This window comes from Thermomyces lanuginosus, assembly GCF_041956635.1.
Source record: "Thermomyces lanuginosus strain ATCC 200065 unplaced genomic scaffold VTN49scaffold_22, whole genome shotgun sequence".
Taxonomy (NCBI): domain Eukaryota; kingdom Fungi; phylum Ascomycota; class Eurotiomycetes; order Eurotiales; family Trichocomaceae; genus Thermomyces; species Thermomyces lanuginosus.
Window position 1 is genome coordinate 2,117,464 of NW_027192356.1, and position 16,579 is coordinate 2,134,042.

The 16,579-nt window shown below is 50.7% G+C and overlaps 7 protein-coding genes across 7 annotated transcripts; 5 read left to right on the plus strand and 2 right to left on the minus strand.

Moving 5' to 3' along the window:
• Nucleotides 1-39: 39 nt before the first annotated feature.
• On the minus strand, nt 40-521 carry VTN49DRAFT_1783 (uncharacterized protein; the record flags this gene model as incomplete). Its single annotated transcript, XM_069409435.1, has 3 exons — nt 40-217; nt 279-311; nt 379-521. 3 exons carry the CDS (start codon nt 519-521, stop codon nt 40-42), a joined length of 354 nt encoding a protein of 117 aa, XP_069270822.1.
• Nucleotides 522-783: 262 nt separating this feature from the next.
• On the plus strand, nt 784-2,392 carry VTN49DRAFT_1784 (uncharacterized protein; the record flags this gene model as incomplete). Its single annotated transcript, XM_069409436.1, has 3 exons — nt 784-940; nt 990-1,026; nt 1,081-2,392. The coding sequence occupies 3 exons, from the start codon at nt 784-786 to the stop codon at nt 2,390-2,392; spliced, it is 1,506 nt and encodes a 501-aa protein (XP_069270823.1).
• A 395-nt stretch (nt 2,393-2,787) lies between these two features.
• Nucleotides 2,788-5,046, plus strand: VTN49DRAFT_1785 (uncharacterized protein; the record flags this gene model as incomplete). Its single annotated transcript, XM_069409437.1, has 1 exon — nt 2,788-5,046. The coding sequence occupies one exon, from the start codon at nt 2,788-2,790 to the stop codon at nt 5,044-5,046; it is 2,259 nt and encodes a 752-aa protein (XP_069270824.1).
• A 1,300-nt stretch (nt 5,047-6,346) lies between these two features.
• VTN49DRAFT_1786 (uncharacterized protein) lies at nt 6,347-7,297 on the plus strand (the record flags this gene model as incomplete). The annotated part of the gene is made up of 3 exons (XM_069409438.1): nt 6,347-6,436; nt 6,505-6,896; nt 6,964-7,297. The coding sequence occupies 3 exons, from the start codon at nt 6,347-6,349 to the stop codon at nt 7,295-7,297; spliced, it is 816 nt and encodes a 271-aa protein (XP_069270825.1).
• A 2,049-nt stretch (nt 7,298-9,346) lies between these two features.
• Nucleotides 9,347-11,713, plus strand: VTN49DRAFT_1787 (uncharacterized protein; the record flags this gene model as incomplete). The annotated part of the gene is made up of 3 exons (XM_069409439.1): nt 9,347-9,370; nt 9,424-9,912; nt 9,971-11,713. 3 exons carry the CDS (start codon nt 9,347-9,349, stop codon nt 11,711-11,713), a joined length of 2,256 nt encoding a protein of 751 aa, XP_069270826.1.
• A 556-nt stretch (nt 11,714-12,269) lies between these two features.
• On the plus strand, nt 12,270-13,266 carry VTN49DRAFT_1788 (40S ribosomal protein uS3; the record flags this gene model as incomplete). Its single annotated transcript, XM_069409440.1, has 3 exons — nt 12,270-12,423; nt 12,572-12,885; nt 12,949-13,266. 3 exons carry the CDS (start codon nt 12,270-12,272, stop codon nt 13,264-13,266), a joined length of 786 nt encoding a protein of 261 aa, XP_069270827.1.
• Nucleotides 13,267-13,727: 461 nt separating this feature from the next.
• On the minus strand, nt 13,728-15,958 carry VTN49DRAFT_1789 (uncharacterized protein; the record flags this gene model as incomplete). The annotated part of the gene is made up of 9 exons (XM_069409441.1): nt 13,728-13,891; nt 13,944-14,749; nt 14,799-15,040; nt 15,106-15,372; nt 15,425-15,554; nt 15,604-15,680; nt 15,733-15,752; nt 15,812-15,852; nt 15,906-15,958. 9 exons carry the CDS (start codon nt 15,956-15,958, stop codon nt 13,728-13,730), a joined length of 1,800 nt encoding a protein of 599 aa, XP_069270828.1.
• Between the last annotated feature and the right edge of the window lie 621 nt (nt 15,959-16,579).

The following is a 16,579-nucleotide window of genomic DNA, read 5'->3' on the forward strand; positions in this document are numbered from 1 at the left end:
CTCGTCCCTAAAGTGACCGGCGGGCTAGAATGTAGCTCTCTAAGTCGAGGAAACATGGGTGATATAGGTGAGGGGCCGGTCTATCTGATTTGCCTTGCACTGACACAGCCATACCGATCGCTTCCCAGTAGCCTCTCCAGACACGATCGGTGGACGCGGGAAGTGCACGGTTACTTGATGACAATGAGCATGTTTGACGGCAACATTATTCTTGTGGCTATACATTGATGGTTAGCTGCCCGGACTCTCATACCGATACTCAACGAAGTTCATCCTACCTCTGGCGGGTTTCCGACTCCTCGAACCATCTTCTCAATCATCTGCGCACGGACCTTTTCCCGTGGCTCACCCATACCGATAGCGATGTAGCTGAGCAACGGTGGGTGGCCGATATAGGACGCGTAGCTGTCACGGACAATGTTGGAAGTCCATTCGTATTTGGTGGTATCGGCGTGACCAGTTCCGACGTAGCGGGCTTGAAGGGCTTCGAGGTTCTGGAGGGTGCGGAGTTTGTCGGCCATTTTGACGACTGAATTCGCGATGTCTTGACGCCAGAGTAATGATCGATGTTCCTGAATATATTCTGCGTCCAGAACCTAGGGGACCGTTCCCAACGATGAAGTCTTTGTCAGTCACGTGAGCTAAGGAAGTCATTTTCTGTTCTCCAATCAAGAACGGCCATTTCGCTCTCTTCGAGCAACTGACAAGAGCAATTTAGGAATACTGTAATCTTGGGAGGTCACGGATTGCATGAGCCGGAGAACGTGTTAATAGGCTGAATTAATGGATGACAGAGGCATATATCAAAGCTCTCTGGCAACTCGAATCGCTACCCTGGTGCATGCGCATTTCGATGCGCTGCCAGCTCGATGTAAGCCGCGTAGCCGACCAGATGGGACCAATGAATGGATTCCCATGAGTGGGATTGTCCTTGCAAAAGGTTCGTCCACAATCTTTCATGAATTTGATCGAGCTGACTTTGTAAGAAGGCGACGCACCAGAAAAACTGACCTGCGTAGCTATCGCGTACGTAATAGTTATTTGGCAGAGACACTAGGCTGATTCGTGACAAATATATAGGACTGGAGCGAGATGTCTGTACGCGTCACAGATTCCACAATGTCGCGGTTTGGTGCTTCATGATAGCCATGCTGAGATTTTAGCTCTTCGAGCCTTAAATCTGTGGCTCATCAATGAATGCATGGCAGTCTTACGAGAGGAGCAAGAGGCAAAAGTCGGAAAGGTGGATCAGTCGCATATGAGCGAGAGATTTGTGCGCAGACGTCAAGATCGATCAGAAAATGACCACTGGCCGCCTTTCGAACTCTGTTCGGACGTGAAGATCTACATGTATTGCACATGTTGTCCCTGTGGTGACGCTAGCATGGAGCTCTGTATGGCTGCCCAAGATGATCCAACGCCATGGGAAATGTCAGCGGAGTTCTCAGATGCCGACCCCGAGGCATGGAAGCTTGCTGGCCGAGCTAACTTCTCCATCCTTGGAGTTGTCCGCCGGAAGCCAGCTCGTGCAGATGCCGAGCCGTCACTGAGCAAATCGTGCTCGGATAAATTATCCTTGCGGCAGGTCATGTCAATTTTGTCGTACCCTGCAAGCTTGCTGGTTGCACCGACGGAAAATGCTTATATAACTGGATTGATCATGCCTGAAGACGAAATCAATTCCAGCGGCTGTAGCAGAGCATTTGGAATGTCGGGAAGGATGAAAAGTCTCGCCGGGAAGTTTTGGCTTGGGGATTCTGCAGGACGCTACGGCTATCGCTTTCGACCGTTCGAGATTCTCTCAGTGCCCAGTGCAATTGCAAAGCGTATTTGGCCATACCGCAAACCACATCCCGACGAAATTTGCCAGGCTGAAGGTCGCAAGCCTCCGAAGCCCGGGAACATTTCAGCGGTATGGATAGCGTCAAATAACCGGAAAGTTGAACACAGTTACGACCGTGACCACATGAAGTGGAACATCCGGCTGAATTCTGAGACGACTGGAGTGCTCGAAAATATCATTAGCGGCGTCAAGCAAGGGAATAAATATGCAACTGTGACGCCGCGAGGCGCATCGGCGCTTTCGAGAGCAAAACTGTGGGACAGTGTTCTTAACGTTTTTCAATTCCTAAAAGACATGGAAGATTCCTGCGAAGAGAGTTCGGACTGGCTCGGGATTCTCCAGGCACAAACGTACGCCGAGTTCAAACGACCTCAGCTTGCTGACAATCACCGTCTTAGGCTCTTTTACGACGCACGGGCATCAGCGTTGAGGGACGTGAGGCAAGTATTGAGGCCATGGCCGCCGAATCATGGCGATGAGTCATGGAGTCGAGTTGAGGTTCTTACAGATCCGAAGGCTCAGAAAACGAGGATAGAGAGCAGTCAATAAAATGTTTCCACGGTTTGTGTCATCGAACGCAGTAAGCTTGTATTGCTGTTTGCATGTGGCTTTGGCACTTGCGAGCTCACAACGGAGATGGTGAGGCTTTAGATGTCAGGCCGTAGAAAGAAGATTCTTCCCAAAGCCTCCTCTCTATATCTGTTAACCAACTAGGCCTTCTGCGCGTTTACTGCGGCATAATAGGGCAGAAGATATTCGAGTGGTCAATTAGAGGGGGTGTGCACAGAAAGGGGGTGTCCAAAAGTAGCCCTACGCTTTTTCCTATTACGGACTAGTGCAATGGACTTTATTCAAGCTCAACCCTGCAATTTCATAACTTGCATGAGCTTGGATCTGCTTGAACGGTCAACCAACAACGGAGGGGGCTCCCCGCGTGAATCCACATGTTTGGGACGTCTTTCAGGCATGCGCGCTCCATACGATACTACATAGCAACTTTGTCAGCTGGGCAATCCCGGCTGAGCTTACATTCTCGACGAGAATGCCTCGCCTTCTTTTCTACGACGCCCTCAATCTGCTCGAGGCGGAAAAGAAGATTGCAGTTTCCTGAACCCAATCATGATTCGAACAACATCCGCAAGACGCTGGACGTCGAGGCCCTCGGAAAACCTGGGGAAATCGTCGTGTTGCCGTTGAAAGAGCGCCGACGTCGATTGATTGAAAATCAAACGAGGAATGAGACGCAACATCAGGATACTCTTCCACTGTTCATGGACGCGGTGGAAAAAGAGAAGCATGCAAAGAATCGGCCAGAATTTATCGAGCTTCTTAATGATATGCGACCGCATCTTGCACCCGGCGATACTTTGTCTAAAGAGGACTGGATTAGCCTACGGAGCGCTATCGAGGAATCATTTACCCTGAGCCAATTGACAACGTATCTTTCTAAGTACAGCAAGACCGAGACCGATATAAATCGGGATGGCGATATGGGTCTAGAAGGGAACCACCGGTCATGGCGACCTGGCACTGGTGACTACATGGACGTCGCCGCTGATCCAGAGGCCGACGAAAGTGAACGTAAACTGACCGGTAAAAGACTACTGGCTGAAAGAGTTCTCCGAGAATGCTGGCAACTTGGCATTGTCGATGAAATTGGCCAACTTGACATTCATCTTCAACCGCGTGCCATTTCGTTACTACTGCATTCAGAACAATGCTCGTTCGAGGAGCTGGCACTCACTCACAGTGTCAAGATTGATGTCACAAAGTCTGCAGAACTCGTCACAGTAACAGGCACTCAGCGTGCATGCGAGTCGGTGCGACGAATCATCGAGGAATTCGTTTCGCAAATACAACAAGAGTCCATGGACTTGTCTTTCGTTCATGAGCTACATGAAGACCACGGTGATGTCTCTGAAACGCAGTTTATCGAGTGGATGAACAAGTCGTACGGGGTTGATATCGAGAAGGAACCGGGCGTGCCTAACGGCACCATGCATTATCCTGCTGATAGCAAAGGCACAGTGGATAGAGCTCGTCGAGATCTCGAATTCGCGCTCCTGACGAAACAGAAAACATCAGTGCCATTCACGACATACTTGTTACCGTCGATGTCAGCCAGTACGTATACGGCGTATCCTGATGGTGCCGTTTCTTGGGTGGACAAATCAAAGCCCTGGTTTCGATGGTGTGTGCCGCACCAAGATATCGATCATGACGAGCAGCCTCCACTCTTCCGGCAGCAGTATCCCACCCTGCCTGCAGACATCTTGAAACTCTTACGCGGCACGAGCCTTAGTCAGATTAACGAGGATTTTGAGGAGACAATGACGGCCGTTGTCGGGACGTGTCTATTTCTCCGCAAGCCGGAGGTCACGAAAGCAACCATGAGCGCACCAGAACTCGGAAAATCATCTTCTCCACATGTATTTATTGAGACCATACCAAAGCAGTCGTCGTTTTTGGAGCGTCTGCTAGCGGATCCAAGTCACGGGTCTCACAATACATACCGATTCCGCCTCACACCGTCAATCAAAAATCCCCACCCACTCCCAGTTCTCGAACTGGAAATTGGACTGGGTTCTGTCGAGGATGACTCGTGGTGGATCTCATCAGAGTCTGACTTCTTTGTCAGGCGACTGAAGAGTCTGACCCGAGAAGACAGCCTCGACTTCCTCTTGCCCGAGAGCGACTTTGATGTCCGTTTCACGCGGACCCTGGCTCGCAATCTCCTCACATCATTCGTTGGTTATGAGGATGACTTGCTCGTCGCTCTCCGGGAACAATTGCAGCACGTTGCCACAAACCCACACGTCTCTCTCCCCGCATACTGCTACATCCCCCTTCCAAAGGCCCTCATCGACAGTAAAGATGGCTCGGAGGTGGATCGTGAGTATAGACCCGAGGAGAAGATTGTCGGGCAATACCTTTTCCCACCCTTCCACCTGTTTTCGGGCGGCGAATTCCGCGTTTACAACTTTGGGGATCACAAAGTTACTTACACACACCATGAGAACAGCCCTATTATCGCGGAGCAGACGTCTCGCCTGAGTCTCGATATGGATCTGCGTGCGGATGAGCGGGATCCTTTCGATGAGACAACTAATGTCCGACGACAACGGCTGGAACGAAGGTTCAAAGACTTTTACCATTCGGCATGCAAGCTGGCATTTCAACTGGGTATGCATGGCATGGCATAGAGGCGGGTCGATTGAACTGGCATGTATTATAGAACAGGGCACTCTGTATACTAATGATGAGTTACTGCTTCATTTCAACCAAAGCTGTGTGAATTCTGCCCTAGTATAATGCAGCCTACAGTCGAGAATGTGGTCAGGGAATTTCAGGGAAGGCATCGAGCAAATCAAAGTCAACCTTCGTTCAGCTTTCACCCGAGCTGGCTGGACGAAGCATTTTGGCGGCTTAACCACTCCGTACTCCGGGCCTTACTTTTTTTTACTGACGTGCACAGCTGGTAACATCCTACTTATCTGGGCTTCTTATCTGGTCTAATTGGGCCTTGGGATCCGATAAAGTTGCCTTTTATAACGCTACCATCGGCACTGCAGCCTTGCGTCCAACCCATTTGGTGGGCAACTCGTCGAACCCAACGCACCTAGAGCGGCAGGCATGAAATTTCATCCAGACCACTGTGCAATCATGCGTTTTCTGTGACTGAGTGGCCTTTAGATTTGGCTAATGAGACCGGCATCTGTCTTTGGTTTTTCAATCCAGACTCGTGTTGGACTGCATCCCTGATTGAGACTGTTTCGTGATGAAGGTGAGTAGGTTAGTTCTTGGGGACAAACAATCAACTGATGACGTGTCCTAGTAGGGCGTAGGAAGGACGTGCCTTGATGATATTGTAGATTTTTAGGACGCCGGATTCAGCCTAACAAAGGCACTTGGAGCACACTGAAAAGAACAAAACAGCGATATGAATCTGGTTTCCACCTTCATTCAGACAGCTCGCGCGACGAGCATTTATGTCCAGATACAATCTGGTCTGTACAATTTTCCAATCAGTTCCTTCTGCAGGTGATGAGTTAGTAGTTCAAGTGATCGGCGATTACTTATTTTCTTTCGAACCATAAGAGCCTCTACCTAAAGTTTGATAGGTGCTGCCTATGAGTGCTGTGCTCTTGGCAATTCCAGCATATGGATGTATATGGGTGTGTCATACTTCATATATGCCCACCCTAACCCTAACTACGTTCCCAGGCTACTACAATGTGCAATCAGAAGGCGCGAATTTCTCGTGCTGGTGCTGGTGCAGTCGTGCTAACTTAACGTCAAGAGTCCGCCCTCGTATCCCCTCACGAAGCTCAACTAACGTTGATGCCTCAATTATACCTATCGAATAGAGGTAGTTGTTAGGTACTCTCGTTGAGTCGTGCTTCGTGGAAATCTTTCCCTTCAATCGAGTTAACTTGAGTACTTTCGACCTAGATAATGGCCCCCTTTGAAGCAGCTGCTCTCATTCGACAAGAGAACATCAGGATGTACGATATTGTCGGCTCTCTGCCCCTGGAGCTGCTGGTTCACGTGGCGGAATATCTGGACTTGGAAGACATTGTCTGCAGCCAGAGGGTGCATATCTCCCCAATAATGATCGGGACTTAGTGGTGGTAGTAGTATTTGACGCTGACGGGGCCTAGGTTTCGAAACGATGGCGCGAGATTTTCTCGTGCAAGGCAATTGTTAGGCATTTATTACGCGAAACACTCGGATTTCTGGGCTTAGAAAGGGTCAGTCCAGAAGGGTTGATGGCGGACGCGATGAGCTATTTCCGATGGCGACATGGCGTGCAGTATGCCCGGCCATTAAGGAAGATCTTCTTACCATGGCCAGCGCACTTGTCCGGACTGGTTCATCTTTTCCATTGCCATTCGCGCCGGATAAGCTATAAGACTCCAAATGCCGACAAAGCTGAGTTGCTGGATCTTGAGACTGGAGAAAGATCGACTTGGGAGGGGATCGGAAGAGGGGTACCGCAATATTTTCGCTCAGCACTGTCTGATCGGTATCTTATTATTGGGTTTGGCGTTATGTATGCGTTCCTAAAAAGTAGACATTTCCAATTATCGGGTGTGGGCTTACCGTTTGATGATGAACAGAAACATTCTGGACACCGACGACTATTTTATGACAGCATGGGATATACACACAAGACAGAGTGTCGTTAATGACCAGATGCCTTTGCTACAAGACGCCAGGCATACAATTATCGAGGATAAAGTTATCATCACTCCCAAAAGCCGCCTAAAGCAATCTTGCCCCGTCCATATCTGGGATCTGAGTTCGAATCATGTCCAAGAGGTCAGCAGTTTTTACAATCTCAGTCTGTACCATTTGGACGCGACTGAGAATGTACTGGTGGCATTCGAGATTGACTGGATAGAATCAATGATTTTTGGTTTGTTCGCCGAACCTACGATCACAAGACTGTGACATGTTTTGTCTCCAACGACGAGTATGTCACAATACATCTCCAGTACGACTACACCCTTGACCGGCTTAGCGTCCGATGGGCCAGTGCTGCTGCAGACCTGTTCGACATAGACATTCGCAGGCTTAAGTGTCCTGTTCCTATGACCCCGAATTTGGTCTACCGCTTTACTGGGAACGCTGATGAGGTTGTCGTGTACAACGCCGCCACGGGCACGGTAAACCTGCACCGAATTCGGTTGCAAGGCAGCTCGTCGAATGAGGTACTTCAAGAATTAGGGGAAACAAATGTTACCGGCGCATCGCAGAGGTCTAGAACCTTTGGTGACGGTGAGGTCTTGGGTTTGGCAAATGCGAGCGGCATCCATCTCTGGTCCTTCAATCCAAAATTTGCATTTCCATCCCGGATGGATAGCATTCTGTGGCGGAGACAAATAGATGAGTTTTGTCCTTGAGCACAAAGGGCCAACTGAAGCTATCGGCCTCATGCTCATCCGTTTAGCTTTTCCCGTCTTCATCGTCTAATGCTTCAACCATAGGTGACCCGAAATCTGAAGGCGGAGTTTCTCGCTGTCCTGCCGATTAACTTCGAGCAGGAATACTATCGACTCTTATTGATTCAGTTATATTGGGCATGACTGGCACTTTTGTACGGCTTCAAGAGATTCATTTAAGAGGTTCGTATGTTGTGTGGTGGAGAAGAAGGGGAAATCGCTGGAATTTCTCACCATACGAGGTTCGCGGGAGGCTAGAAATAGCCAGCCGGGGCCCCCCGCCAAACGAGGCTACAGCCTACAATCTGTAGCACTCCAGGTTGCCTAAACCAACATGAACGATTGGCTTATATGTTGTTGAACATTCCTTGTTCGTTATGGAGCCTGGTTTTCTCTCGAACCTAGTGCTCGAGTTCAGGTGCTTCAAAATGAATGAAGTGGTGGATCTTTCGAGGCCGTATGTCAAACTCGATTTGAGAGCATCAGGGCATATTATAATCCCGGGCCACTTTCCTCTCTAGCTGCTGATTCTTGTTGTGCAGTATCTAGATCTGGAAGACAATGTCTGCAACCATAGGGTACGTAACGCTCAATTTAATAGCATCTGATGCGGACAGGCCTCCGGTGGTCGAAAGATGGCGCGCAATTTTCTCGTGTGATTCAATCATCAAAACCAATCTTGGGAGAGACACCATCGTTTCGAGCTTGGACTTGGAGAATGTTAGTTTAAATGTAGCGACTGTGAGCTATTTCCCATGGCAACTTGGATCGAATTTGCCCTGTCGGTCAAGAGGATGTTTCTCACACTGGCCAGCACAATCGCCCGACACGCCCATTATGACCCATTGCAATCGGCCGACTGTGTTATGATACTCAGAATAGTTTCGCAGCTGAGGTGCTGAGTCTTAAGACTGGAGAAATATCAAATTTGCCAGGCAGGATGAGAGACTCCCCGGTCCTCGACGGCGTAGAGCTGTCTGACACAAGACCTTGACCCAGCTCTTCTTCATCGACGGGCGAGCCACGATCCATTTCGAGTAAGACCACGCAGTCGACCAGCTCAGTATCCGATGGGCAGCCGGTCTGCTGGACGGAAACATGCCCTATTGTCAGTTGGTGAAGGCATCTGAGGCGTCTCGATGATTCGGCGATTCAAACGCCACGTACAGCCCGATGCGCCCTCCTGGAGGCGCCGAACACGCCGGTAAAGCCTTCAGGACTTCGAATCTAGTTTCAACTTTCGAGTGAGGTTTTGCTCAAAGCATCGAACCGGTCTGAGAAGCTCAAGAGCTACGAGATAGAACAGATGCCATTGGTTTAGCTGATGCCAAGCTATAATCACGTGATAGATGATTTTAGACTAACCAGGGATGGAAATTGACATAGCGAGGGGCCGCAGATCGCCATGCTCTCCAGAAGACTGATTCAGGACCTCATATACTTCAGCAACAGGCTACGTTTTGTGGACTCCCCTAGTCGAGTTTCTTCAATTACCAATCTGAGCGGCGGTCGCGATGCATATATAACGAGATGAAGCTTCGGTAGCTCACATCGGATCATGGAACGAACAAGGATCGCCAAGGTCTGTTCTCTCGATTTCTGGCCCTGGTGCGCAGTGTCTGACTCCGGGCAAAGGTCGACAATGTCACCCTAGCTCGGCGGGGCGAGCAGGTTACTGGGACTCTTCACCTAACACCGCACCACCTCATTTTCTCCCACACGCCACCGGGTTCGGCAGAAGCGGCGCAGCAAGGTACTCCGATTCGACCCAAGGAGCTATGGATCACCTATCCGATTATTTCGTTCTGCACATTTCGACCTGCACCGGCGGTCTCGAGACAGCCATCATCGATTCGCTTGCGTTGTCGGGATTTTACTTTTGTTTGTTTTTACTTCGCGAGCGAGAGCAAGGCCCGCGATGTGTATGAAACTCTCAAGCAGTGGACTTGCAAGGTCGGCCGTGTAGACAAGTTGTATGCTTTCACTTACCAGCCTCATCCGCTGGAGCGGAATTTTAATGGCTGGGAGATATACGATCCTATCAAGGAATGGGCTCGCCAGGGGATTGGGAAGGATGGTCGGAATCCCAACTGGCGCATTTCGACCATTAATGCGGATTACACTGTACGTCCTTGTTCGCGCTTCCCTTTGCTATTCCGCGCATTGGTATTAATCGGAGCAGTTCTCCCCAACTTACCCGGCGTCGTTTGTCGTTCCGTCATCGATCTCTGACAACACCCTGAATTATGCGGGAAAATATCGGTCGCGGGCACGGATCCCAGTTCTCACATATCTTCATCCCGTGAACAATTGTTCGATTACAAGAAGTTCGCAGCCATTGGTAGGGGTACGCCAGAACAGGAGCATACAAGATGAGAAGCTTTTGGCTGCTATATTTTCCACGTCTCGCTCTGAAAAACAGCCTGCCAGCTTCACTCCCCCGAATCTCGAGCCTGATTCTACCAACTCGAGCGTCGAAAGTGCGCCGTTATCGGGCAACTCGAACGCTGAGGTAACGAATGCAGAAGAGCTTGAAAATGAGATGGTGGCGGCTACAAGGGAAGAGCGATATGACAGGCCGCATGTTTACGGCGCTCAACAACGGAATCTAATTGTAGACGCTCGGCCTACGGTCAATGCTTTCGCTATGCAGGCCGTTGGTTTAGGGTCGGAAAACATGGATCACTACAAATTTGCAACCAAAGCCTACCTTGGCATTGATAATATTCACGTCATGCGCGAGTCGTTGAACAAGGTTGTCGAGGCGCTAAAGGATTCGGACGTGACGCCATTGGGACCCAACCGGGAGTTGTTAGCAAAGAGCGGATGGTTGAAGCATATTAGCGGTATACTTGAAGGCGCAGGATTGATTGCTCGCCAGGTCGGCATCCAACATTCACACGTGCTCATCCACTGCTCGGACGGCTGGGACCGTACGAGCCAATTGAGTGCTCTCAGCCAGATATGTCTGGACCCCTATTACCGGACAATGGAGGGGTTCATGGTCTTGGTCGAAAAGGACTGGCTGTCGTTTGGCCATATGTTCCGTCATAGATCAGGGCTCTTAAATAGCGAAAAGTGGTTTCAAATCGAGAATGATCGTATTGGTGGTGATTCGACTCGACCGTTCGGAGATTCCAGTGAACCACGAAAGGCCCTCGAAAATGCATTTCTGACTGCAAAGAGTTTCTTCAATCGGGACAATACAAGTCGGGATTCGTTGGGAGATTCGGAGCCGGACAGTCACGAGGGCGATCCATTGTCACGAAAGCACGGCTTTGCTCCTGTGGTTGAGAAGGAAATTACCAAAGTCAAAGAAACGAGCCCTGTCTTCCATCAGTTTCTTGATGCGACGTATCAACTCTTGTATCAATATCCAACGCGTTTTGAGTTCAACGAGCGATTTCTACGGCGGCTTCTTTATCATCTTTACTCTTGTCAATATGGCACGTTTCTTTTCAACAGCGAGAAAGAACGGGTGGAAAGCAACGCAAAGAAGAGGACCCGGAGTGTATGGGATTACTTCCTAGCACGAAGAGATCAGTTTCTCAATCCAAAATACGACCCAGTTATTGACGACAAGCAACGAGGACGTGAGCGGCTCATTTTACCTCGCGTGAATGAGGTTCGTTGGTGGAGTGAAGCGTTCGGGCGCACCGATGCCGAGATGAACGGTCCAAGGGGATCACTAGGGGCTCCCCGGCGGGGAGTTCAGGAGGGAAGTCCGACGCCGGTGCTGACTGCTATTGAGACCTCGAAGCAAACCGTGGAGGATACAGAGGCCTCCAACAAGACAGTCAAGAATGCTGCGTCAGATGCATCAGGCTTGCATGCCGAGTTGTCCGATCTGAGTCTCTCGGGATCTCGAAATGTTCACGATGAAGCGCAACGCAAGAACAGCGAGATAGGGGTGGAGTTACAGTGATAGATGGCTTTCTGCGTTCGCAGGGACTATGATTGATGACCATTGAGACATATCTGCATGAATAGCACGGATGCGGTATTGGCAGTGGAGGAGTTTATAGTGTTCGGCGTTCGGTGATCGGGCTATAAATAGGGTTTCATTGGATTCTCTGATTTACTTCGAATGAGTCTCTTCAGTCGAGCAAGTCAAAGGCTTCATTGAGAGATTACGGACCACTGGTATCTGGCGGCATTGTCAGAAGGGATACCCTTCTCGTAGCTAATTGTTCTTAATGGCAGAGTAGCCCTACATTCCTAAAATAGTATAGCGGCGGCCCAGCAAGCGAGGGCAAACCCCAAGCCCTAAGTATTTCCGAAAACGAATCCCCACTAAAAACGTTAAAGCGGGAAACCCTCTCGGTGCATCGCTTAGTTTTGTCGAGAGCTTGTCGCTTCAACCCTCCTTTTCGTCCAACCCGACAACACAGAGAACACACCGGTCTTCTCTTCGCCCCGGGCTCCGATCAGATCTCCTCAAACGGGTTGATAGGGAGAATCGTCCAATTGATCCCGCAAACATGGCTGCCGTCCAGGGTGCGATCTCGAAGCGTCGCAAGTTCGTCGCCGACGGTGTGTTCTACGCCGAATTGAACGAGTTCTTCCAGCGCGAGCTGGCTGAGGAGGGTTACTCGGGCGTGGAAGTCCGCGTTACTCCGACCGTTACGGATATCAGTACGTTCAATTGAACCTACACCTTTTTTTCGTTCTACTTCACTGTGAGGTGAACATGAGCTATGAATCGGTCTTTGGAGGACGGCGTGGGGAAGAAGAAGCAGGGAGAAGAGAGAGCAAAGAAAGCTGACGGGCCGTCGTCAAACAGTCATCCGTGCCACGCACACCCAGGAGGTCCTCGGCGAGCAGGGCCGCCGCATCCGCGAGCTCACCTCCCTCATCCAGAAGCGCTTCAAATTCCCCGAGAACTCGGTCTCGCTCTATGCCGCTAAGGTCCAGAACCGTGGTCTGTCCGCTGTCGCTCAGTGCGAGTCCCTCCGCTACAAGCTGCTGAACGGTCTGGCCGTCCGACGGGCCTGCTACGGTGTTCTGCGGTTCATCATGGAGAGCGGCGCCAAGGGCTGCGAGGTCGTTGTTTCCGGCAAGCTGCGTGCGGCTCGTGCAAAGTCCATGAAGTTCACTGTATGCCAACTCTTCCTACTATACTGATTCTGTAGATCTCGAGCTAACATTTGTTTCTCCTAGGACGGCTTCATGATCCACTCCGGTCAACCCGCCCGTGACTTCATTGACAGCGCCACCCGACACGTTCTCCTCCGCCAGGGTGTTCTGGGTATCAAGGTCAAGATCATGCGCGGCTCGGACCCGGAGGGCAAGTCTGGTCCGCAGAAGTCGCTGCCGGACTCTGTCACTATCATCGAGCCCAAGGAGGAGCAGCCCGTGCTCCAGCCCATGAGCCAGGATTACGGCGCCAAGGCCGTCGCCGCCCAGCAACTCGCCGAGCAGCAGCGGTTGGCCGAGCAGCAAGGGGTAGAGGGCCAGGAGGAGTATGTCCAGGAGTGAAGATGATTAAATAAAAAAAGCCAATCCCAGTTCCTCTTTTTCATTGTTCTCTGGCCGTAATGTTCAGGTCCATATGAGGTCTTCCGTTCAATGTGTGTATGCCATGAATGGGGTTTGCGAATTCGATATCATGAAAAGAAAAAGTTTCGAGTTGGATGCTATGTTCAATAGATGTATAGATTGTACCAGAGTAGACTCGACATCATTTCTCTGGCAGGACGAGGCTTAAGGGTACAGATAAATGAGGAGACAAAAGTAGCGCCAGCTACAAACTGGTCCGGCTATTACGTCCGGCATGATCTCTTGCCGAACGGGAGCACTATGTAAAAGGTGCTACATCCTATGAGAGTTCGATCATTGGTACGCGTTGAATCAGTGATGCTGCTTTCAGTTGCATACGCGTCATAACGTTTATTTTTATTCATTCTAATTCTAGATCTTCGTCGTATATAACTTCGCGCTCACAAGAACACTTCAATGTTGATCTCCAGCACACTAACTGGGTACTTCAGATCATACTTCTCCAGCACGGTTGGATGCAAGATACCGAAGGACCCGATGACGTGGTGCTTTCCGCCGATGCGGACGTGGACGGATGCTCCGTGGCCAGCAAAGTACATAGGATCTTTCCCATCAAGTCAGTATGCGTCTTATTTTGCCGAAGGAAGGAGACGTACCATCCAGTTCCTCGATCCAATAAGTGCTGTCGTGCACGGCGACATTCTGCAAACCCTCCTCACCCACGATGAAGGAGCTCTTCATCATGGCCATGATCCGGTCTAGCAGGCCGTGCACAACTTCGAAGCCGCTGGTTTTGCCATACCAGGCGGCCGCAAAATGCCGTTCGTTGCGGCTCTTGCGCTCTAGGGACAGGTCCTTGAAGGCCACATCGCTGACCTCGAAGATCTTGATGGGAACCGCGTGCTTCTTATTCTCGCGGATGGTCTTGAGAAGTCCCGGTACCAGGCTGGTGCGCACGACCTGAAACTCCTGCGTTTTGGGGTTAGCCAGTTTGACAGCAGTGTTGCCGTCATCTTTGCGGTTGAGCCAGGCAAAGTTCTCATCGTGCGAGCAAAGAATCAGCGGGAGCACCTCGGTCCAGCCTGCCATGGCAGCCTCCGTTCGGACGATGTCCGTGAGCTTGTTGACAGGGAGTGGCGCTGCAATCGTGCCCGACTTGCTCGGGAAAGATCGTGGCAGCTCGTTGTACCCGTAAGCAACGGCTACATCCTCCATAATGTCTGCTTGGTGCAGGACATCCGCCCGGGTTGGCGGAATATCAACGTCGATCAGACCCGGAGTCTCCGAGGGCCTTGCATTATAGGCCATTTTCTTTAGAAGCTTTGCAATTTCTTCCGCAGAGAGGTTGAGACCACAGCACTGGTTGATATACGCAACTTCGGCCTGGGTTGACCGTGGTGTCAAGTCAGGCACTACTCTCGACTCTCCGTTGTGCTCAGACACGATCTCAACTGGCTCAACGCTGTCGACCTGTCAGCCAACGAAAGCTAATGGAGAAAATGTCCACGTACGTGAAGGGCTCTGCAGTGTACAGGGAGAACATCGTGACCATGATCTTGTTGACGATTTCTAGCTTCGTCTTATCCGTAGCGGTGATTTCAATGAACACGTTCTTGGTGTCCAATGTGATCTTCGAATGGTCTCCGTTGATGATAGGAGGGAGAGAGCACACTACCCGGTTAGAATCGTAGATCACTGGGTAAACGGGCGAATCTCGGATAATGTGCAAGTATCGCCCGAGATGCTTGTCTTTCTGCAAATTTTCCCAAGTCAGTAATGTTAAATAAGTGACTGACGAGTGAAAGATGGAGCATGTACCTCGTAAAAAGTCATCAACTCCGCTCCGTCCATTTCCTGAGTTTGGTTGAGTGGTACGAAGCGAATATCATTCGGGGGCAGAGCCTCATATGTAAAAGGCCCCTTGATCGTGTCCAGATCATGGGTTCCAATGGACACCAGGGTTCGCTGTCGAGCAAGATTCTGGTGGAGTTTGTCCTGCAAGCTGATGAAAGATTCGTAGCGTGCCTTGTCGAAGGTAATATTCCGCAGAATGGCGCCAGACACGTAAGGTCTAATCCGCGCGGTCTATCTGTTGTCATTTACGGTTCATCTGATCAACGCCTGTGACCAAACTCACGTCCTCCTTCACTATGATCTTTTCCAACTGTCCAGAGGCCGGTGGTACTAATCGGTAATTGGGGAACGACTTCCGGCCGAGGTACACATTGAGCATCAGCGCAATACCTTCGAAGCAGAGCAGATCATATCTGCTCACCGTCAGCGCCGTCCAGTGAACACACTGGCTGATATACGAACCGGTTCGCGGGGATATCGATTTTGAGTTGCGGCGGCTCTTGTTTCCCATCCACAATTGGCCGGTCCTGGTCCGTCGTCTGCGCACATCTCAGCAATATATCAGGTAGCGAAGGTCAGGATGTGTATTACGTCTTCGTCGAGCTCAATGCCTGCGCGGAATCGTTAGCGAAAACGCCGCAGAAAGATCGTCGGGGTGGTTTGCAGATACCGAACTCGAAGCATAGATCTTCAAATTCCTCGGTGGTAAAACTGCATTGATACCGCATTAGACCATGCCACGAAAGAAGGGTTAACACACTCACTCTCGGCCCAGCTCTTTGAACAGAGCGGCCTTGTCCACAGTGACCATCGGCATGGTGACTCAACGTTATTCGTGTACCCGGAATGTAGTTTTGACGAAAGCGGAGAACACACGGAGTAGCGGGCGCGGGATCCGGCGTCCTGATAATCGCACAGATCTCCGGCGTCTGCTAGGATATATCTTTTTATTTTAATTTTCTCTTCTTGTCTGCGCGGAGTATTTCCATCGCTGCGGGAAAAGATGAGCTCCAAAGGCGGGACGCACTAGCCACAGGGCCCCTCGCCCAGCCACAACCCCCCTCACCAGCCACACCCCAATCTGGACATGCCAACTCCTAAACACCACGTCCAAGCATCGCAGTGAAGCAGTAGATTTCTCGTCGGCGCCCTTCCTCCTCCTCCCGCATCGACAAGTACCATTGATTCATTGACTGTATTCTAACTCGTCGGCTTCTCCGCCCAGGTATGTCTGGTCCAATTTGCCCCGGGTTGCTGTCACCGCGCCGCGCTCTGATCCCACCGCCCCACGAGACTCGGCCAGCCCAAGCGACGCTAGAATCTCGCCTCCTTACTCCAGTATTGGCTTATCCCCAATCTGCGCTAACACACAGTTTTTTAGGACTTCCGGCCATTCCAGCGTCCATGCTGGACCTGCCCTCTCCGGATCATTGATTGA